Consider the following 23,751-nt stretch of genomic DNA (forward strand, 5'->3'; position numbering starts at 1 on the left):
TCCTAACAAAAAAACAGAGGAAACCAGAGCATGACAGATTTGGCTTCAACCAGAGCCAGGGCCTTTTCAACTCTGGCTCCGGCCTGGTGGAACACTCTGCCTCATGAGACCAGAGCCCTGCAGGATCTGATTTCTTTCCGCAGGGCCTGTAAGACAGTTGTTCCGCCTAGCCTTTGGCTTGGAGCCAATTTGATTCCCTCCCTCTCTTTCTTTTTTCCTTTCCTTCTCCTCCTGCGATGAGGCTAAATTTTAATATTTCAGTATTTTAATGTTGTATTTTAATTTTGTTTTTAAGTTGTAATCATTCAACTTGTTTTTATTATTGCTTGTAAGCTGCTCTGAGCCCGGCCTTGGCTGGGGAGGGCGGGGTATAAATAATAATAATAATAATAATAATAATAATAATAATAATAATTATTATTAAAATTTAACTTCTGGTCACCATTGACAACTGCATTTTGGGACCCTGACTGGGATACAATTAAAACAAGGTAGCTGACTACTTGATCAAAGGCATCCTTACCATCATAGAATATGTAAGTGTGGACTTTTATTTATTTTATTTATTGAGTTTATATCCCACCTTTTCTCCAAGTAGGTCAAGGTGGTGTACATGGTTCTCTCCCTCTTCATTTCATAAGCCATCACTTAACCTGGCATCTTAGTTTAAGAGATGCCCTTTTGTGAAGTCATATTCTATTTTTGGCTGTGGGTTGAATCCAATATCAATCACAACCCTGTGTTTCTGCAGATGTGCTGGGAAAGCAGTCTTATCAAAAGTTCAACACTATTGGTACTTGCTCTTCATTGGTGTATTTATTTTGCCCTAGCACTTGAGATTTATTCACTGAGTGCACCTGTTCAGAAGGATGATGCAAGTCTGGGCAGTAGAAAAGGAGTGTGTATGTGTGGATCGTCAATGCAGAATTTTGGATGGATGGCTCCTGAAGATTTGGAAGACGAGATAGTGGCTATGTTAAGTCCAAAACGATTCACTTTCATTGAGAGGGTCCTAGATCCCTTACTATATGTTCATGACCTAGTGCATGAAGCTTTAAAGGGACTTTGAAGTTGGTGGTAGTCAGGTATGTGCCATTTGACATTATAACACATAACACAGCTTGCTCATCTGGCAGTGGCTGATGTAATTTTTTCGGATACTTTTTCTCTGCAGTCCAACATTTGCACTTGCCAGTAGTTTTCATTGCATGTCTGGCTCTGACAATCTGTTTAGTTCCTGAGCCTAGCAGGAGTTTTTGCACAGGAGGAGAACACAATGTAATTACTACATATAGGGAGATTAATGATTCCCAGCTCTCTTCTTTCCCCATCAGCCTGTCTCTGGTATTTTATGTTGAGCAAATACACTGGTCTTGTTTGCAGCTCAGAAGAGATGCAGAGGCTTGCCATTGAGAGATGTGAAGCTAGGCTTCAATTCTTCCCTTTTCTCCCAGTACTTCCTCTGACATGTATTTTGGTCAGCAGAGTATATTCTCTCATGGCCGCCTTTGAAAAGCTCTTTCTAAGATTTTCCTTCCTTCCTTCTCTGCCTTCAAAAGCTGCAGGGAGGATAGAGCTACACATGCTCTCCCTTCCTTCTGTCTCCTTTCTTCACCCCGACAGCTGATAAATGATACTACATTTGTTCCATGGCAGAGTGAAATATGAAATCCCATAAAGCCACCTCACTTATTAGATGGTTCTCAGCAAGCTGCTTATTATGCTCTGTGGCATAATGCAGATTACAAATGTGACCAAATGATAATTAGCAAAGCTGGAGTGGCAATTAGTGTTCTTCTGCTGAGTGCTGATTACCTTTCAAAGTAGAAAGCAGCTGAAGGGTTTGCAAGCCTGCAACTACCCTGACTCTAAATGCACCAAGAAGTGCCCAGATCTGTATACAGGGTATTTTGTGGTGAAACAGTTTCCATCTTCCAAGATGAAGTGACCATGGTTTATTGCCAAGTATTTTGCTTTAATATGTGGGGGGAGGGAGCATCTGCTCAGGATTAAAGAGCAGGGTTTTCTGGAGCAGCTGGTTAGTTCCATTCTCTGTTCTCACAAGCAACAGGTAGATGTTTCTAGTGTCTTCTGTGGCAGTGTGACCTTGATCCTCAACTTTAATTGATAGGACTCCACCTGGGAGCTCTTCAGAAGATGTCAGTCCAGCTGGCAGAAATTCTGAGAAGTGTAAGTCTACCATGTTGGGGCTGTAGATGACATTCCTTTCTAGGGTGGTGTCAGAGCTGTTGCCAGAATCAAGGCAAAATGTGCTTTAGATTGTTGTGAGACTGCTCTAGGGAATTGTCCCAATAAGCAAATTCTCTCTTAGTCAGGATAAAGGGGTATGCAGCCACCACTGAGACCTTTTCTTGCTCCCAGACACCTTGGGAATCTTTGCAATCTTTGCAAATGCATTGTGATTACAGTGTAGCTACTTAGTCTCTAGGGACGCAGGTGGCACTGTGGGTTAAACCACAGAGCCTAGGACTTGCCGATCAGAAGGTCAGCGGTTCGAATCCCCGCAACGGGGTGAGCTCCCGTTGCTCGGTCTCTGCTCCTGCCCACCTAGCAGTTTGAAAGCACGTCAAAGTGCAAGTAGATAAATAGGTACCGCTCTGGCGGGAAGGTAAACAGCATTTTCATGCACTGCTCTGATTCGCCAGAAGCGGCTTAGTCATGCTGGCCACATGACCCGGAAGCTGTACACCGGCTCCCTTGGCCAATAAAGCGAGATGAGTGCCGCAACCCCAGAGTCAGTCACGACTGGACCTAATGGTCAGGGGTCCCTTTACCTTTTTACTTAGTCTCTGCATGCCTGTTTCTTTTCTGTCTCCATGTCAATCTTTATCAGAAGGCAGTTCCTAATTTCACAAATGCAGTCATTGGGGCCCTTCTCAGCAAAATGTGACATACCCCACCATGCACAGAAGACTGCACTTCTTTTGCCAGGAGACATTTTAAAATGCAAGAGATATAAGCCAGGCTCAAATCCTCATCCTCCCAAGCATGACTTACAGCAGGGATCGCTAACCTGTGGCCTTACAGATGTTTTTGAGCTACAGTTCCTATCAGTCCTAGCCAGCGTGGCCAATAGCCAGGGAAGTGGAGAACTTTAGTTCAGCAACATCTGAAGGGCCAAAGAATAAGCAGCTCTGGTTTAGAAGGTGGATAACATGAGCTGAGTGTTCAATCATGTTCTCCCTCCTCTATTTGCTGGTTTTACTTTACCCATAGTTTGACATCAATCAGGCAAACTATAGTTGGCACAAACTTCCAAACTATGGGTTGAAGTAGATTTGAAAACCATGGTTTGGCAGTTAAAACTAACCATAGTTACCTGATGGTTTGAAGGGTTGTCTTGGCTATGTGGGAAGTGTACTGAGAAAGTGGTACATCCATAAATACAGGTTAGATTTATAGCCTTGTTCTAACATGCTAGAAATGTGTAGAAATTATTTTTTTTCTGCAAGAGAGCATTTGGTCTTGAAGTGAGGGCTGAGGGAACTGGTACAATCAAGATACAGACTTACTGCCTCTGAGAGAACTAGGCCATAAGCTTTGCTACCTGCCTGGGCAGATACATCCAGCTCAGTCACTGCAGATTAAACTGGCATCCAGTATTAAATGTTGATGAGATTGGATTTGCTTTGTTCAGCTGTCCAGAGCAAGGATATACACAGAAGGAGAAGGAGCCAAATGCAGGCAAGCAGGCAAAAGGCACTCTGGGTGTTTCATTCTGCTATGTTAACATGACTGGAAGTGAAAATCCATCCCCAGAGCTCAGCATTGCCCACGTTCTTGGGCACCGAACCTTGCCAAAGGGCAGGCAGCTGTTTCTCTCAGTTATTGCTCGTGTGATGGGGAACATTTAATGAGAATGTGTTCACTGAAGGATAAACATGAGGGCTTTTGCCTCCTCATCCTCTTTCAGGGGCACTAGCTAACATAGAATTTGCCCTTTCCCACCATTTTCTTACTAAGTTTTTGGACACAATTATTCCTGAGAGTTGAAGGGAGCTCAATATATTTGCAATGATACTGTACAACTCTCCCCTCCCAAGGATTGTTTTGGGAACATTGTAGAGATGTAATTCTGATGTGCAGCACTGGGCACACAAGAATCCACTTGCTCTCTTTCATTGCATTTAATTACTTTATAAAAAGACATAGCTAGTTGGAGAGGGGGAGGGGGAGAGGGATGGCATCAGCTAAGGAGGATTATCTGACAACTGTTCAAAAACCAGAATTAGTTTGAATGTGTGTGTGTGACTGTTGGCAGTAATGTTCCATAAATAACTCCTGATTTTATGTACATGAATGCCCATGGGAAAGAGAGTTTGCAGGGTATCTTCTGGCAAAGGGGCTTGGAGATTTTTGCTTTTGGTTCATCTGAGACCAAGAACAGCAGGCTATAATCTCCAGCAAGCAGGCAGATTTCCCAAAATGACAGCTTGAAGCCTTTATCCCCCTGATTGGAATGTGTCTGCTCTTACCAGAAGATACCCAGGGCCATCACTTGAATGTTGAGTGGCATTTGGAACAATTTTTGAATTAACTGATTATTTGAGGCAGCAAAAGCCAAATTGGAAACCTTGTACTCAAAAACTGATTCTGTCTGAGCAGCCAGCATCCTCATGCTGCAGATTCTCTTTCAGGGGTGGCTGAGGGATTTCCTTTATAAGGTGGTTACTTAAATTTGGAGAGGGAGATAGTTCTGCTTTGAAAAGAGATGGGCAGGTTGGATAAGGCCCTGAAATTGCCTTTTCTTCATATGTGACATATGACCTGCGTATTAGTGGTGATTTTCCTGCTCTTTGTGGTAGCAACGTGATCGCTTGGTGGCAGGCTTCAGGGGATAACTTGCACCTGCCATATTGGAATCTGTTTCTATAGAATACACACCGGCCAATAACAGGCTGACTTGTGCCTAGTTCTCACCAAGGTGGTAAACCTATGTCTGGCTTGTACCACATCAGACTACAGATGCAGAACTTGTGTGATTTAATGCTTCTTCCTACAAAAATAACTCCAGAGTCGGGGAGGGTTAATCCTTAAATATCAAGGAAAAAGAGGTCTAGTCCATCCCCTACCCATTGGGCCAGTTTTGTGTGTGTGCGTGTGTGTGCACGCGCACGCGCACACACACACACACACACACACACGCATTCTGTCCATATGAGGTCCCATCTATAACCCAGAAAGAAGCTTACTACCTGGGTGAGAGCTAGGCCTTGGTCTCCTTTTCCCTTTTAAATAAGAGCTGCATGTTTAAGGAGGCATATGAGGAGGAGGGTGCTGGATGAGTCAAAACTTAATTTGTAAAATGCTATAATTTCCATTCACAAGTTGAGGGTGCAAAAAGCACCTAGATTCTGTCCTCCAGTGCTGAACATATTGAGTAAGAACTTGTGACATCTGCTCCTAAAGCTAAGATCCAAGTGGCAAATATAGGGCCTAAATGCCAGACCATCGAAATTTGGGGGTGTTGCAGACATAAGGAAGACCCAGCTGCCCTTATCCATCTGTATTCATTTGTATTTTCTCTTTTTCCAGATGGAGTCTCCAGTGTCCACCCCTGCAGTGCTACCATTGCATCTTCTTGTTCCTGTTGTCAACAGTGATATCTCATCACCATGTGAGCAGATAATGGTACGCACTCGCTCTGTAGGGGTGAACACATGTGATGTGGCTCTTGCTACGGAGCCAGAGTGCTTGGGCCCCTGTGAACCTGGCACCAGTGTCAATCTGGAGGGCATCGTATGGCAGGAGACAGAAGACGGTAGGTGTCCTTCAGTATGTTTGTTTTAAGAGTAGTGCTGCTCAACTGATGGTTCAAATGCTGTATCCCAGCCTAGTTCAATTTGTGTGGCATTGCACAAAATAAATGTTGCCCCAGAGGACTCTGCCATAATGCAAATTGCTCTTAATTGGGTCGGTATTGTTCCTTTGGAAGTGGTGTAGTCCAGGGTAAAAGCTGCTCCAAGAAGGCTCCTCTTGCTAGGCAAAATGAGAACACACTGTAGAGGCTTCTGGGGTGTACCACCTATTCTTGCATCCTATCTTCTTCAGCAGTCGCACTTCTTCACAAACAGTGAAGCAGCACTTAGGTATTGAGATAAAAGACTACACCACGTCTAAAAACTTGGTCATGCCTGTTGCCTTGATTTTGCTGTTCTGGGTTCCTGTATTTAGGCACGTGAAATATTTTTTCCCTTCACCCTTAGGGTGCCTGTTTTACTCTGATTATAAGCTAAAGGGGGCGGGGGGAAATCACTTGATCTGAGGCCAAAGCATCTTACCTGCTACATATTTGCACCTTGTTTGAATTCTATATTCTGCCCACTTCCTGACCTTGTATTTTCTAAAGCCTCCTCCCAGGGCCATTGTTCAGATTAGTCTTTTAAGTTGGAGGTAGAACGAATGTTTGCCAGGTGTGCCTGCTTCTAAAAACAGTGAGTGCATTTTCTACGCCGGCAAGCCAGTCCATGTTCTGCCACCATCACTAGCCCATTGCCTCTACTCCTTAAGAGATGTGATTCATCTACACAGACAGCCAGTAGAAACTGGGAGGTAGGCAATTACCTTGAGTGAAAGTGATGCAAGGACAGCATCTTGCTGAGAAGTAAAATATATCTCCTTGGCCTGTTACATATCCATCTTAATATGATGCCAGGCAGAGTGGAATTGACAGGTTCTAAGCAGTTATTATTTGAGAAGAAAGCCCTGACAGGTGCTCTTTCTCAGATTGGTAGGTCTGCACACTGGTGTCTCCAGTGCTTTTTGTGGAAAGGCTGAAAGAGATGATCAGTGAGCACTGAATCACCTATTATTTGCTTTTTGTAGTAACCTTTTCTTGATTGATGCTACCCACCCCCTTTCTTCTACACTCTTATATTTACCAGGCACATATCAAAACTTTGATGTGCAGAGGATTTGCCACAGGGACTCATACCTCTGGAATATCAGAATACTGTGGGACAAGCCCATTCTTCCTCTGGATTCTGTGGTAGTGGCACCCATAATTATGTAGTTTACATATCTCATGATATGGCAATGTCCATTCCTCCTATATGTGTTTCAGAGAATGCTGCTTTAGGAGGCAGGCAGAGTATGGCACTTGTCTTATGCTGCTGGCTGCCTTCCCTCTTGCTCTTGGCTTTTAATGGTTTTTGCAGCCTGTCCTTTCATGTTAGTCTTTTTTCTTTTCTTCTTTAAAGATCAGCTATGATTTCAGGACTTGCCTAGGAGGTATGCTGTGATTCCTGTAGCTCAGTTATTTTTAACCTGTACTCATTCAGTGCAATGTGTGCAAAGATCTTGCCTGTGAGGCTACTCTTGGCTGCTGCTTGGTCCCTGCTGTCAGAAGTGATGATTTTCTCTCACATCAGAGGCTGTGCATCCTTCAAAGCAGTTTGGAACTATTGCATCATTGGCTGACTTGAGTATGTGGAGTCTGGTTAATGTATGTGGCAAGAGGTTCCTGCCACCCTCCCCACTTAATGGATTTCAGGTTAATGTTTACAATTTTGCTAGCTTAGGTCATTTCTCTTACATTGTGTTAGATGCTGAGCCAAAATATACATATGACAAATAGCAGAATTTTATTTCCAGTTATTATCAAAAGGAATTGAAAGATACCAATAATAATAAAAAAGAATCAACACCAGGCTTATCCTTCTTTGGTTTCTTAACATGTAAGCACACTTTTCTCATGAGTCTTAGTTTTCTTTTCTGTGTGTACAATGCTGTTGGTGCTCTAGTGTCCCCAGCTGATGTTGCCACATAATGGAAGCTGGTAGAAGTTGAAATGAGCAACAAAGCAAGGAGTAGCCATCTTAGTACTTCATGAGAACAGATAAAAACTCTCCACAGGATTTCAGCAGGTTTGATCAGTGTGGGCAGGTAGCCCATAAACCAAACAAGGTTAGTTTATGAGAACACGTTTTTTTAATGACCTCCCATGGGTAGTTTCAGGTTTGTACTCTCACTTGGTTGTCTGCGGCAGGTAAAAATCCCTTTCAGGTTGTCTGGCAAGGAAGGGTAAAATAAACTGGTACATTCTGTCCTTTCAGGCCTCTGTGTCACAAATGACTGATGTCTGTATTTTTGTGGCAAGGTGAATTGCTACATTTTTTGTGGAATTGTTTACATGGCTGGGCTACTATCTGCTTCTGAGGCCGTCAACTTATGCGACAGTTGTAGCACTTCTCTATGTTCCATAGGCAGCTATCCGCTTAGCATGGCAGCAGCCTTCTAACTTCTGCTTGTTCCTTCTGCCTGCCTTTCACAAGGATATGTTGTGTTAAATACTTCTATGGACATTTTAAGGCATTTAAGACAGCTGTCTTAGCAGTTTTCCTAATTCTGTTAGGCGTGATTCTGATCTGCCCGGATCTTTAATGGATCTAATTATACTGGAATGCAGCACACCACTTGCTGCCTTATGAGTTGCCAGGCTCCCATTTTCCTCTTGCTGTGATTAATGCCACTGGGGGTTGGGGAGGAGGGAGGAAGCCTTGTAACTAAAGAGAGCCTCCGGTCTCTCCAGACCTGCTCCATGTGGGGGAGGTCCAATTTCAACCAACCCCTAAAACTGATGATTCAGGCACCATCACTGCTCACCTGGGAAATATCTCAGCCAATAGCAATAGTGCTTAGAGCTAAAAAGCTATTGTCTGACATGGAGATCTTCATAGCAACAAGGATCACTGCATGGCAACAGCAGCTGCTGCACAAAGAACCGTCAGAAGCATATTTTCCTGAATCTCGTGCCTTTCGTTTTATCTTGGGGTTGTGATGTTCCCTTTTTTTGTTTTGGGAGGGGTTCTTTTTTGTGAAAAAAGGTGGCAGTTCACACAGTCTCTGGGTAGAAGAAGGCAATGCCATTATGGTGATTTAGTGCACACAAAACCGCTTGAATTTTGCATTACTGAAAACTCAAACTTAGCAAACTGAGTTGTATCCAAATTAGAGGATATATACAATTTTGAAACCTTGCATCGCCCTAGCTGCCACAGTTTTAACATTTTTTTTCTTTTTTTTTAATGAAATACAGTCCTCTCCCTGCACCCCCACCCCAGCTGTCTGCCCTAGGGGCTAATGATTATAAGTCATGGGAAACAGAAAATGATAGGTTTTGTGAAAGCAGACAATTTGGAAAGGAAGAAAAATGTTTCTTAAGCTGTTGCTTCTCTTCATAGCAATGGAGACTTGGGGCTGGTTAAAAAATATGTGGAGATGTGCACTTCAGTATTGGAGTCGGTTAATGTACATTTATGTATTTATAACTATTATTTATAGCTATAACTAGATACTTTACAATCCAAAATAATCCTGCAGGTTTACAGTCTAATAGATATCGAGACATAAGGAAAAGGGACAAGGATGAGGCAATAGACTTGAAAGAAACAAAGGAAATGTGGTGGATGCAAATAAATGAATGGAAAATAAGTAACCTTAAAAATGTTGGCAAAATGGCACCTGGGAGATGAATGTGTGTCATTTATCCCCAGTGATGTCATGAACATTCAGGGTCTGTGATGCTTGTGTAGTCACATTCCACGCAGTAGTCATTTTCTCCATATGTGTGCCAGGGAAAAATGTATTATGCTTGCAACAGAAATGTTTCCTTGGGGAAACCTTTCTGGATACCCCTACAACATCTGAGTTACAGCTGCATATCTATTACATACAAAGACAATAGTCTCAAAAGACTCTTGGTCTGAAAACAATCTATGTCTCTTAATAGTTGCCATCCCTCTGCATCTGAACTTGCCACCAGTAAAAGGGCTGCAGTTTGGAGTCTCTGACCAAGGAGTCTTGCCTCAGCAGCTGGATTTGTGATTTTTAGATGAGCTGCTGCTGCATCTCTTTGGCCCTATAAAAGTGGGGATTATTATCCTGATTTGCTTTTAGAAAGCACTAGGGATGAGCTTAGGATAGGAATAGCATAAAAAAGCAGGGTTACTGCCAGAACATGGTAGGTTTGTAATGCTTTGATAAGGTCTCTCCTTCTCCAGTCTTACAGCAATTCCAAATGCCTTAATCATAGTTGGCTCCGGATTGCTAGTGCTGGCTGAACATAGCCCTTCCACTTCTCTCTTTCCCCCTCCCTCCCCAACTAGGGTGGTTCTTCAGAGGCAAAGGCTGCATCGCAAATCATCTTGCATTTCACAAAATAATTCTGAATGTATTTGCTGGGAGGGATTTTTTTGTGTGTGATTGATTGAGGTAGGTTAAATCTAGGACACGATGTGTCGGGCAGGAGTTACAATTAGTCTTGTGCTTTGTTTGGTTGCCAGAGCAGCAGGCAAAGGGAGGGGGCAGCTCAACCACCGCTGAGGTCTCTGCTTTACAGAGCTCTTCATCTTTCTCCTGTGATCATGGCAGCAGGCAGACTGCCAGAACGTCCTTCCTAATCTGACCTGCCAGCTCCGAGATGGAAGCAGCTGCTGGCGTCTTGCCATGCAATTAACTTGTAAGGCTCTGCAGGAAAGCAGTGTGTGAAGCCTGAGCATAAAGCTTTACAAAGCAGCCTTGCATTGAAGGGCCGGAGCCTGCTGGATGATGGTGACACCTGCAGGAAGATAGATTCTGGAACTTCAGGAAGGATGTTGGGTGGAATGGGAAGTGGTGTGGGCGACAGAGGAGCCAAGATGCTGAGAGCTTTCTGAGGAGCCAGGGAGCCTTCTCCAACAATTAAAAAAAATAAAAAAATAAAAATCAAGGCTTTGTCTGCACTTCCTAACATTCTGAGTTTCACAGTCCCACAGTCAAAAGAGCTCTCACCAAGACAGCCAGCCTGCCAATGAACACATTGCAGACCCCCAGTCCCATTGGTTTCCGGACCCTTGATCATGTAGGTCGCCCTCCTCTGCACCCATTTCAGCTTATCAATATTCTTCTTAAATTGTGGTTCCCAGAACTAGACACGATATTCCAGGTGTGGTCTGACCAAGGCAGAATAGAACGGTACTATTAGTTCCTGTAACCTGGACACTATACTTCTGTTGATGCAGCCTACAATAGTATTAGCTTTTTTTGGTGCTGTGTCACACTGTTGACACATTAAACTTGCTAAGACCCCTAGATCCTTTTCACATACACTGCTGGCAAGCCATATGTCCCCCATCTTATATTGGTACAGCTGGTTCTACCTGCCTAAGTGTAGAACCTTACATTTGTCCTTATTGAAACAATAATGTTCAGTTGGGCCCAGTTCTCCAATATTTTAAGGCCATATTGAATCCTGAATCTGTCTTCTGTGGCATTAACTACCCCTCCCAGTTTGGTGTGATCTGAAAATTTGATGAGCATCCCCTCAATTCCTTTCTCCAAGTCATTTACAAAGTTGTTGAACAACAACGAGCCCAGGACAGAAGCCTCTGGCACCCCAGTTTTTGTTTTCCAGGATGACAAGGAACCATTAGTGAGCACTCTTTGGGTTCTGGCAGTGCACATGGCAGATGTTGGTAGGGACCTGGAAGACTCAGATGCTTCTGTGGTGAAACCCAGAAACTGTAGGTCATTAACAAGTGCTTGCTTCTGTTTGAGAGAGAATTTTTTGACCCCAATTTGAAAATGAAGATTACAAAGGTCGTTATATTTTTCACAGCTGGTTATTTCAAATATTTGCTCCTTCTGAGACTTCATTATTGACCTGTAAACTAAGTCTGCAGACAAAGAGTATCCTGTGTGAGCGCTACAAATTTTGAAACTGGACAGCTGAGCACAGCTGGCCTAGGAGTGCTTATGAGTCTATTCTATACAATCAATAATCCTTTATTGAGATCCCCACTCCTGTTTTAATATTTTCTTGACACGGGATTAGAGAGACTAGTTCCTCAGTAGGGCATGTGTTGTCTAGTACAGAGTCTTTACCCCCCAGGTTCTGCTCCTAAAGAGAGAGGCTCAAAATGAATGCAGGGTGGTGCAAGTTTCTTTTTTTTATGATAATTTTTATTATTATACATTTTATAAATTTCCCTCCAATTCTTCGTTCAACCCCGCATACAACAAATCATAGTTATTTTTTTGACTTCCTTCAACGTCTCTGACAATCATCCGTAGTTACACCTTTAATACACATTCCCTTCTTTCGTATTGCCATTTTTCCTCCTTACTCCTATTATTTCTCATAAACAATACTTATTTTCTTTTTTTACAGTGCCTCTTTAAATCCCGCTAGCGTTGTATTCACACCACATATATTTTTCAGATAATCCACAAATTTCCCCCAGTCTTCGATGAACTTTTGATCTTTAGTATATCTAATTTTCCCAGTTAATTTGTCCAGTTCTGCATAGTCTATCATTTTTAGTCTCCATTCTTCTATCGTCGGTATTTCCTCTTGTTTCCACTTCTGAGCCAACAGGATTCTGGCTGCCGTTACCGGGTGGTGCAAGTTTCAGCCCTCAGAAGTTGTTTGCCCTTGGATGGGGTTTGAGCAATGGTGGAGAATCTCCAACATATGGACCTGACATCTTAAAGCATTAGCTGTGGGACAGTTACAGTCACAGCTGACAGGAATACTCCTGATTGTTCATTTACAGTGGGGATTGCATTTGACACTGTTCAGATTTGACACCAAGGATAAGCTCCATGGTTTTCCATGGAGAATTCCATCTAACATCATGAAGTCAGGTGTGTAGTCTCACCTAGCTGTTGGATGTGGCCCTCAGAGGGTTGGCCATGTATTTATCGAGTCTGCAAAATAAAAGTGGTGCCCCACCCGTGGACTTGATTCTTCTGTAAATGCATGATCCATCATATGTTTTGGGGAATACAAAGATGAGGTTAGTGGATGTGTTTATAAGCTCTTCAGCTGTTCAGTAATAGAGCTACTTTGGGCACCAGCTTTTGGCCAGTTTGACTGGCAGAGAAAAAAACGTAAAGGTACCTCTGGAAAGGTAAAGGTACCTCTGTTATTGGACCTATACATGTGCCCAGAGGCAGGGGTTGGCCGTAGCTGTGAATTCCACCCCACAAGAGCACCTGTGTTTCCTAGTAATACTGCTTTCTGCAGAATTGAAGATACAACCAGTGCATTAAATAAACATAGTGCTGTTTATGTGTGCTGTTTATAGTAGCAATATTATCAGAATCCTGACCTTGAAGACTATTCTGAACCGTCTACAGCCACGCAACCAGTAAGGTGGGGGTTCTTCAGTTGTATTGATGGCCAAATAACTAAATGAATCCAAAGCCCCAAGCAAGTGCTACCTGAGTTCTGCTGCAGGTTTTGGTAACTGTCTCCACCCACACTTGTTCTGACCTGTTCAGCAGGATGTTTCTGCATTGTGGCTGAGTTGTAGGCTGAGGATGGGGCAAGATTTGCAAGAGAACTGAGTGTTCACAATCCTCCCTTTTGCTCCTGCAGGTATGCTGGTGGTGAATGTCACCTGGAGGAATAAGACTTATGTGGGGACGCTACTGGATTGCACGCAGCATGATTGGGCACCACCCAGGTAAAGCATAAGGCAAAAAGGCTCTTCCTGTAGTGTGCTTGGTGACTTTTTCCTCTCACTCATTATGGGATTCTGCTAGAGGATGGATACTTTGATTTTGAGCAATGCTGAGAAACTGTCATACTGTAAGGAGAAGGGAATGTATAGGCACATGTAGCAGGCTGGAATAAGAACTAAAGCTGTTGCCCTGTTCTGTCCTAGGCAGGAAGAATTATTCTGATTTAAATTTGAAGTTCTCTGTAGCCAGTGTTGCTGTCCTATCTGATTACCATGCAGTTTGCCATTGATGCAATTTCTCCCTAGAGAAACTGAGTTCAGTTACTGTACCTCATCTCCTTTGAGGGAGTTTAACTGTTGCACTCCTCTTTGTATCAGTATGGTTCCTAGGGACAATCATCTATTAATTTGGCTTGAGTTCACATCTTGTTTTAGAAGTTGTGGAACAGTCCTTCCATTTTTAAATGCTTGAAATAGATATGTTAAAAGCTAGAAGTCTCAGGATTCTAACACGGTTCTGCAGGTGTCTGAAAAGAACCCTAAGGGCCATACAGTCTGCCGCCTCCTGATTTAGAAAACAGTGTATGTACGCCTCCTGCTTGTCTACTCCTGGGAAACCCAGCCAAGGATGTGTGTATATAGTAGCCTTGCAGATAAGAGCAGGAGAATTGTGCCAGAGACTCTGGTGCTCTCTCAACCACTTTGGGGTAGCTTTTGAGGCAAGAGCCAATTGCAGAGGGTGGGCATGGCTTGAAGTCTAACCTTGAATGTTCCTAAGCCATGTTCTATTATCTCCTAGGTTCTGTGATTCTCCCACCAGTGACCTGGAGATGCGAAATGGTCGAGGGAGAGGCAAGCGCATGAGACCCAACAGTAACCCTCCCATGAATGAGAGCACAGCAGCCTCTGATAGCAAAGGAACAAGTAACAGCAGCAAGACTCGGGCAGGGGCCAACAGCAAGGGACGCAGAGGCAGCCAAAACTCCTCAGAGCACCGCCTCCCACCCAGCGGCACAGCTGAGGATGTCAAGGCCAGCCCTTCGTCAGTGACCAAGCGGAAGAGCAAGCCCCTTTCTGACATGGAAGTGAATTCAAGTTCTGAGGACTCCAAGGGGAGCAAGCGTGTTCGCACAAACTCTATGGGTTCAGCCGCTACACCAATGGCTGCGGCAGCGGCAGCTGCTGCAGCAGTTGCCACAACAACCGTCAAGGTAGAACCCACCATTCTCGATAGGAACTGCCCCTCCCCCATCCTCATTGATTGTCCCCACCCCAACTGTAGCAAAAAGTATAAGCACATCAATGGACTCAAGTATCACCAGGCTCATGCACACACAGATGATGACAGCAAACCTGAAGCTGATGGGGATAGTGAGTATGGGGAGGAGTCATCTCTTCCAGCTGACCTGGGCAGCTGTAATGGTGCTTCTGGTAGCCAGAAAGGCTCAGTTTCCCCGGCTCGATCAACTACCCCCAAAGTACGGCTGATGGAACCGCACAGTCCCTCACCATCAAGCAAGTTTAACCCCAAGGCTGCTTGCAAAAAGAAGCTTGGTGGTGAAGGAGACCCTGACTCTGGTGCTCTGTCCAATGATGGCTCTGAGGATGGCCCTCTGGTAGCTGATGAGACAAGCAATGATGGCTTTGACTCAGTGGAGAAGAGGAGCAGTGACAAGGAAAAAGCTAAAAAGCCTGTCAGTGTCAAGCCTGAGAAGATATCATCAAAGAGCATCAAGTCTGCTCGACCCATAGCCCCAGCCATCCCACCACAAATCTACACCTTCCAAACAGCTACATTCACTGCTACCAGCCCTGGCTCCTCCACTGGCCTCACCACCACAGTGGTTCAAGCCATGCCCAACAGTCCCCAGCTGAAACCTATTCAACCCAAGCCAACTGTAATGGGAGAGCCTTTCACGGTCAGTCCAGCACTTACTCCTGCCAAGGACAAGAAGAAGAAGGATAAGAAGAAGAAAGAGTCCAAGGAAATAGAGAGCCCCTTGACTCCTGGGAAAGTGTGTCGAGCTGAGGAAGGCAAGAGCCCCTTCCGGGGAGAGCCCAGTGACCTTGGGGCAAAAGGGGAGAGTCTCTTGAATGGCTCATCTGACCCCCACCAGAGCCGCCTTGCCAGCATCAAGGCCGAGGCAGATAAGATCTACAGCTTCACTGATAATGCCCCAAGCCCATCCATTGGGGGTGCCAGCCGACTTGATAGTGCAGCACCCACGCAACCCATGACTCCGCTTCATGTTGTTACTCAGAATGGTGCTGAAGCTAGCTCTGTGAAAACAAATAGCCCAGCCTATTCTGACATCTCAGATGCAGGGGAGGATGGTGAAGGCAAGCTGGAGAGCATGAAGGCAAAGGACCCTGAGCAGCTTGCCAAGGAAGGGGCCAAAAAAGCCCTCTTTCCCTCGCAACCTCAAAACAAGGACTCTCCCTATTATCAAGGATTTGAGGCTTATTACTCTCCAGGTTATGCACAGTCAAGTCCTGGTTCCATTAATCCCAACAGCCAAGCCACCATAGACAGTCAGGCCCTGAAACTGAAGAAAGATGAGGAACCACCTAGCCCAGAGGTAAAAGTGAAGAACGAGGTTTGTGAGGAGAAGAAGGCAGACCTGGGTCCTTCCAGCCAGCAGCCGTCTGTCATCCAGCAGAGGTCCAATATGTACATGCAGTCTCTTTACTATAACCAGTATGCCTACGTGCCTCCTTATGGCTATAGTGAACAAGGCTACCATGCCCATCTGCTCAGCACTAACCCCACCTACCGTCAGCAGTACGAAGACCAGCAAAAGCAGCGCCAGAGTCTGGAGCAGCAGCAGCGTGGGATTGACAAGAAAGTAGAGCTGGGGCTAAAAGAGAGAGAGGTGGCACTCAAGGAGGAATGGAAGCAGAAGCCGTCTCTACCTCCCACACTGACCAAAGCACCCAGCCTGACTGACCTGGTCAAATCTGGACTGAGCAAGACCAAGGAGCAGGGGAGTGATGTAGCCAAGTCAGTCATAATTCCCAAGCTGGAGAATTCCTCAAAGCTCCAAGGCCAAACTGTAGAAGGCCTCAAGGGGAAGTTAAGTGAAAGCCATCTGGGGAAAGAGACAGAGTCAAAGGCAGGTTTGGACTGTGGACGGCAGGCTGAGGTGGACCCAGTACTCTGGTACTCACAGGTAAGCAGGAGTCTTTTGGGGAGATGCAGTCTAGCTGTTCTCTAGATCAGTGCAGTAATACTGAAGAGCACAGGGCTTCAGACTGGTTCTCAGAGACAGTTTGCGACTTGGTTGAGTCAGACATAGCTTCCAGTGGGTATTGTGTTGGAGCAGTGGCCGAACACTGGAACCAGAGTTATCCCACTTTGCTAATTAGCAATGTAGTGGCACAAACTGGATTAGGGGACAGAAGCAGACTACTGGAAAGTCGAGTTCAGTTTGGGGGGGATTTTGACATGTGGAGTGAACATTGCTGGGTTCTGTTCAGATTTTGTTGAGGCTCAGAAATGTGTTACATGGAGTGAAAGAGGTTTCACAAATACCTCTAGCTGAATGACCTATATGTTAGTCTCTCTTGCCTCCCCTCCCCTTCCTCTCAGTCAATAGGGATCTTGAGTAATGATCACATTTTGATACATGATATGGGTGGAGTAAGTGGCAGCTGCCTCTGTGTTGGTTAACAGTGTGAACCGTTCACACTGTCATGCAAGAGGCTGCAGAGAGAAATATTCTGTGGGGAAGGAAGAGAGGGCTAAACCAGCCCAAATGAGATTGTTCGTGTGTTTCTCATACTTTTGTTTCTGTTACCTCTTGTTCCTTTGCGGTTGTCCATCCCCTTACTCATACCTAGGCCAGGGGCAGAGTGATTGTGACTGAAACTGATGAAGCTGGAATTTCATTGCCAGCACTGAATGAATTGACATGTTGCTCTTGGACAAGTGTAGTTGTCTGGGTTTGGGGGCCTACAGCCTAGACAGTGGTGAGGGCTATGAGGTATGAAGCTTTCCTCTTTCTTTGTTCAGAGCCAGTGCTTTTTTCTGGGGGGACGCAGGGAGTCACGTACTCCTAAACATTTTGTGAATCTAAGTTTGGCCTCATTGAGGGGCAGTATTTCAGTATGAGTAGGAAAATGAGAGTACCCCTAAACATTTTTTTAAAGAAAGAAAGCACTGGTCAGAGCTTCAAAATCTATGTTTTAATAAGATTGCTGGGATAACTTGATGCCCAGTTTCTTTTTAAAAAACCCCCCAGCTCTGCCGACATAATTCCCACACTTTGGGAGTGGTAACAAATTCAATAAGATGATTCGTCAGTGCTCAAGAATGAGTAAAGAATGTTTACCTAAGCTTGTGCATAACTTGCATTCTAAAATTTGTAGGAATGCAGAATATCAACTTCTGGACAAGGATTTGGGTGATGTCAGGAAAGCACAAAAGAGGCTGCTGTAGGACAACAGTAACAAATAGTTAAGAGGAAATATGTGGAGGGCAGAAATCTTGCTCATTGTTCTTTCACTGGTGAAGCTTTGGTGGATGCTACCTGTGGTCCCCCCCTTTAATTGCACCCACAAAGGCCCTTAATTTTAAGTCAAATCTGAGATTTCCAGGACTTCAGAAATGCCTTTGATTCTAGACACCTGACATCCTTGACTGTATGTTGCTACAGGAAGCTGAGCCTCGCATGTGGACTTACGTTTACCCTGCTAAATACTCTGACATCAAGACAGAGGATGAGCGGTGGAAGGAAGAAAGGGATCGAAAATTAAAGGAGGAGAGGAGCCGCAGCAAAGAGCCCATTGCTAAGGAAGATGGGAAGGAGAGCACAAGCTCCGACTGCAAAGTGCCCTCCAGTGAGGAATCGCGCTTAGTGGCGAAGGAAGCCAGACCCAGCACCCATGTCCCAGTGTCTTCACCCCTCAGCCAGCATCAGTCCTACATCCCTTACATGCACGGCTACTCCTACAGCCAGTCATATGATCCCAACCATCCCAGTTACCGCGGCATGCCCACTGTTATGATGCAGAACTACCCAGGTATGGGGGCTTGAGGTGGACCCTGAGAATAGCAGAACTGTATAAATCATAATGGGGTGGGATCTTGATGGATCTCCATGGGGAAGGGGCCATCATTTTCATCCTTGGAAATGTTTGATAGCTGGAAATTGGAGTGAATATGTTTGGTATAGTGTGGTGACTATCCAACAACAAGAAGATGCAGAAGTGGTATGTTTGGGTTAGACCAGGGTGGGTAAGTTGTGGCCCTCCCGATGTTGCTAGGCTACAGGTCCCACAATCTCTGACCATTGACTCTGCTGGCTATGGCTAATGGAAGGGCCACAGGTTCCCCATCCCTGGATCACAGACCAACAAAGCAAGTTTTAAGATCAACAGTGCAATCGCACTGTATAGCTATTAAATTATTTTGCAAGTTACCTTGCAAACCGTGGGTTAACTTCTAGAATAGTGTGTGTAACCTGTATGGCCTTCCAGAAGAGAACCTCTATAATAAATGCAATCTTCAAAATGTGAAAACATCAAGAATGTGTAAGCTTGAGAGAGAGAGAGAGAGAGAGAGAGAGAGAGAGAACGCACGCAACATAAAATAAGATTTGAAATTCAGATGCAAACAGGGCTTATTTAAAATGTTTTCCTTAAATAAAAATCCATCTGATCTAATGTTTCCGTCTAGCTAAACACAAAACAGGTGTCAGGTATTGTAGCAAGCCTGGATAATGAAGTTAAAAGTACCCCATTGAAATGTCTGCGTCCCAAAGACTGCATTTATTATCAGCTTCCCCAGTAAAACGAAATAAATATACTGGAACCAAAATGAAGAATGCATGCTGAAATAGAAACCTCCCAGATACACAAGCTGATGATAAACAGTGTTAATATTTGAACAGTGAGAAAGTATCTAAACATATGGAGCTGCCTTTTATATGGAGTCAGACCATCTAGCTCTGTACTGACTGCTGGGCGTGGATCTCCTGAAAGTCAGGCAGAGGGTTTTGGGAGTTGTATTATTGGAGATGCTGGGGATTGCACCTGGAACTTGCTGCACACAAGGAATGTGCTTTGCCACTGAACTACAGTTCCTGTTGTTTTTAAAAAGAGAGGGGAGTAGGCAGACTTGTGTATATTTTGTGAATTTTTCCTGGTGTTACTGTTTCATCTTTTGTAAAGTGCTTTGAGGATTTTTTTTCAGCCAAGAGGTACATAAATTTTTTGAATCAAAAATAAAATATTTGTACAATTTTGCTGATGCCCAAGCAAGTAATGCTAGTTAATTGGAATAGCCAAGATAGCATCATCTACTCCTCAGGTACTAAAAGTTCTACCAAGGGGTCCTTTAGGCTTCTGAATCTGCTATGGATGGAGCAATGGCTGCTTTAAACTTGTTACTGCAACCCAAAATAACTAGGAACATTTTTTTGGGCAGGATTGAGATGCCAAATTCTCTTGGATCTGTGTGCAGTATGCATAATCCGCTTCTAAACTTCTCTCTGACAGAATCCCTGGTTCAGGTCTTTCAACTTCTCGCCTCTTCCGGTTAGGGGATATTTAAGGGCAGTTGGTCTCTTTAATAGCTTGCTCTTCTGCCGTGTGTGGGAAAGTCCTAACCAGCATCTCCTCCACAGGCTCATACCTGCCCTCCAGCTACTCATTCTCCCCATACGGCAGCAAATCCTCTGGGAGTGAAGAGAGCGAGAAGTCCCGCGCCAGCCCCAGCATTGGCTGTAAATCCAGTTCTGAATCCAAGGCCCTAGACATCTTGCAACAGCACGCCAGCCACTACAAGAGCAAGTCCCCAACGGTAAGTGGTGTGCTGGAATGGGAAATATATATTCAGTGCTGTCCTTGGCACAGAACTATCCAGGTGTAAATGCCGTACTTTCCAGGCTGATTCTGGAACCGGGAACTAAAGCATGTGGGCTGTTGCCAGGGATTCCCTAGCTTTTTATTTCCTGGAGTGTGAGTGAGTGGGTGAGTGAGTAACAAACATGGCTTGAAGGAAGCCACAGAAGAGCTGGCCTCATTTAGGTATCTGGCTGGCCTGTTCTTGCAGATTCATGTCTGGGCTTCAGCATGTCTGTCTGGTTACTTTTACAGATAGGCGACAAGGCCTCTCAGGAGCGCTGTGGGGTGGGAGGAAGCAGTGCAGGCTGCAGCGGTGTAGGGGGCGCCAGTGGTGCTGAGAGAAGCGTTGACCGGCCTCGCTCCTCTCCTTCACAGCGTCTGATGTCCACACATCACCATCACCATCACCTGGGCTATTCATTGTTGCCGGCCCAGTACAACCTGCCCTATGCAACAGGTGAGAGCATATGGGGCATTGGCATTGGGGTGGGTGGGTGGGTGGGTGGGAAGGGGAATCCAGAAGCACTGTTGGTGGCAGTTGGGGGCTGTGGTGGTGGCAGAGGCAGGTGCCCTAGCAACTGTTAGTCACACCTTCCTGGGTGCCCTGCTGCTGCCGCCTTACCCAGCCAGCCCTTGAAGCTCTTTGGAGGCACTGTGCAACATCTCCACTGTAAACCTGAGTCGGCGCTGTGCTGGAAGCTGCTTTAGTATCCCTCACACCATTGTGCATTATGCTTCTGCTTCTCTGCAGGTCTCTCATCTACAGCCATTGTTGCCAGTCAGCAAGGCTCTGCTCCTTCCCTATATCCCCCGCCCCGGAGGTGAAAAAGGTAAGGATGCCCGTGTTATGTCATTGGCTTGGCTTGGGGAAGGGTATGAAGAGAGGCAACATCACAGGCTGCTTACATTACAGCCTGCAGGCAGAGTGGGTCTCTTTCTGGAATCTAAAGTAGGCTGCTAGATGGCATGTTACGATTAGTAACCAACAAGTAAAAGAGATTGGCGATTTACAGTGGCACCAAAGTGCCATACAGAACCTTCTTGTGCAACCTGCAGCCAGGACGTAGAGCTAAGTGAAGCATGCCACAATAAGCACTGGGTCTCATGCAGCTCCGTTAATTACTTTCATACCTGCACGGTATGTATGTGTGTGTGTACCTACCTACCTACCTCCTGTTGGTCCTAACCCAATATTTCAAATTTCCCAGCTGTGTCGTGGCTACAGTAACTGTGTGTGATCTGTAGTGTTTTGCTTCTTCTCTGCAAGAAGCCTTCTGAGTCAAGTGCTTCTCCAACTGAGGATAAAAAGAAAAAAAAAAAAAAAAAAAAAAAATTCCTTCCAGTAGCACCTTAAAGACCAACTAAGTTAGTTCTTGGTATGAGCTTTCGTGTGCATGCACACTTCTTCAGATACACTGAAACAGAAGTTTCCAGACCCTTCTATATAGTGAGAAGGTGGGGAGGGGTATTACTCAGAAGGGTGGTGGGAATGGGTGATTGGGAATTTTTTTTGTTTTGACTATGGCAGACCAACACGGCTACCTATCTGTAACTGAGGATAAAAAGATTACTGAAAAAAACTCCTAGTTTCTGGTTGCTGTTACTCCAGCACCATCATGTGGTTGAAACTGAAATTGCTTGAGCAGTTACATTTCTCCTTTTTTCCCCAACAGGACACATGATCGGATAACCTAGGCTATACTCAGTCATGTGACTGGCTCACATGAGGAAGCGCTGGAAATTGCATTAGACATCAGTTGAATGGTGTTGATTGTTCTGCTTGACGGTCCTGCCATAATGTGAGGCAGACTCTGCCCCCTCCCCTACCAAACACAAGCTGAGCCCTGTACGTGTGAGTTGTGGAGCTGGGACTTGCAGAAATATTTATTCACCTGACTTGGGGTTGACTGGCCAATTTCCATAACTCCTCTGGAGCAGGGACTTTGTGGTGGTGGGCCAAGCAGTGTGGCATCACGGGACATTTGGAATGCTGGGGAGGGAGGACACATTAGCCTTGGGTTCCATCCAAGGCTCTTTTTGCTCCTGTGCTGCAGCCCAGATGGCTACTTGGGTGCTGACAGAAGGTGAGAACATCCAGATTGGTGTATTTATACTTGTGATAAGTGGTCATCTGGCACAAGCACATATATGGGCACCTGCAAAGAAGACCACAGGAAAGAGATGATTCTGTTGAGTCAAGATGTCCTGGGAAATGTGGGGGCGGGGGGGGGGAAGGGGAGGCAGCAGGGGCTGCAATGAGCACAAGCCAGCTATGTGCTCCTTTGGCAGGAGCGATACTGAAACTGTAGCACTTTGCCTCCAGGATTGCTGCACCCTGAAAAGCCCTCCCTTCCATTCACTGTTTTTCAAACACCTCTCCCTGCTGGCAGGTCATGTGTGTTGCAGTGGCAATGCTTCTTTTGCTCTGCAGCACAAAAAATACACCCAGTTTGCATAAAATAGGGCCTTTTGGCAGGCTGGCCCTGCTCTCATTGGGATGGGTCTCTACTGCTGCCTAGCAGTCACCTGCTTCACTCTGCTGGAAGGTTACTTGCTGCCTGTCCTTCCTGTCTTCCCCAGCCCCTGCTTTAAAACAAAACACATATTTTGTGTTCATAACAAAAGAATGTGCTGATGGGGCTGGTTGAATTTCAGACATGCAGTTCTTCATTCTCCATACCTTGCAAGACCTTCTCTTCCCTGCAAGTAGTGAAAGGATGGATGTCTTGGCCTGTGATATTTGGATATGGAAGCTCTTGGTCATGCGGAGATGGAGGAGCAAGCCTAGCAACTGGCTGCCCACCTTTTGAAAACCTGCAATGGGTGCGAGCTGTACTGGCCCAAGACCATCAAAGAGTGACCTCTTGTTAAATGTCCCATGCCCTGTTCTGGTGCTAGAGGAAGCCTTCCCCTGTGTCACAAGATGATTGTCTGGATTTCTTTCCCTTGGTCTGTTGCTTAGTGTTCCTTGCTGAAGCTTCTGCCTGGAGCACTGCCCACATTTATGGGAATTTCCTGCCCATTTCTTGCAGGGTGGTCAGCTTGAATAGCAACTGGGAAGGTCTGTTGTGCCCTACCTAGCTGATTTGTGTAAATCAGGTGCTGTGTGTCCCAACAATGCAAGCCTCCCCAGCTCAGTCTTTCTGTTCCTGTCTGTATGTTGTGTGAGGCCACCCTCTGCCTCTTGGACTTTGTACATACTGTAAAAAGGAATTGTTTGAAATCCGTTGTTTTTTCTTTCTTTCCCAGCCTGGGAGTACTTATAGTTCCATTCATGTAGAAGTAGCCTCTTTGAGCTTGGGGAGAGGTTGATCCTTCATGGCAAAGCCTTATTTGCCTGCTGCCTTACAAAAGAAAGCTCATGGTGACCTTTGACTCCAGGAAGGAAGTGTGCTGTGAATACCATCTGCCATTCCAGACTGTGCCACTCAAGCACATT

General features: G+C 45.2%; 1 protein-coding gene across 3 annotated transcripts in view; it reads left to right on the top strand.

Moving 5' to 3' along the window:
- The window catches only part of ZNF609 (zinc finger protein 609), a 110,228-nt gene extending 86,693 nt beyond the window's left edge, over positions 1–23,535 (top strand). For 2 of the 3 annotated variants that reach the window (XM_079953163.1, XM_079953164.1), the window contains exons 3-10: positions 5,557–5,782; positions 13,382–13,469; positions 14,266–16,636; positions 18,122–18,488; positions 20,093–20,268; positions 20,565–20,769; positions 21,064–21,142; positions 21,986–23,535. In XM_079953163.1, the coding sequence (XP_079809289.1) occupies positions 5,557–5,782; positions 13,382–13,469; positions 14,266–16,636; positions 18,122–18,488; positions 20,093–20,268; positions 20,565–20,769; positions 21,064–21,137 (3,507 nt within the window). In that variant the 3' untranslated portion in view covers positions 21,138–21,142; positions 21,986–23,535. The remainder of the gene's footprint in view (positions 1–5,556; positions 5,783–13,381; positions 13,470–14,265; positions 16,637–18,121; positions 18,489–20,092; positions 20,269–20,564; positions 20,770–21,063; positions 21,143–21,985) is intronic. The other variant, XM_079953165.1, reaches the window with a different exon arrangement.
- The last annotated feature ends 216 nt before the right edge of the window (positions 23,536–23,751 follow it).

The sequence above is a fragment of the Podarcis cretensis genome, assembly GCF_951804945.1.
Source record: "Podarcis cretensis genome assembly, chromosome: 14".
In the NCBI taxonomy this organism is placed as follows: domain Eukaryota; kingdom Metazoa; phylum Chordata; class Lepidosauria; order Squamata; family Lacertidae; genus Podarcis; species Podarcis cretensis.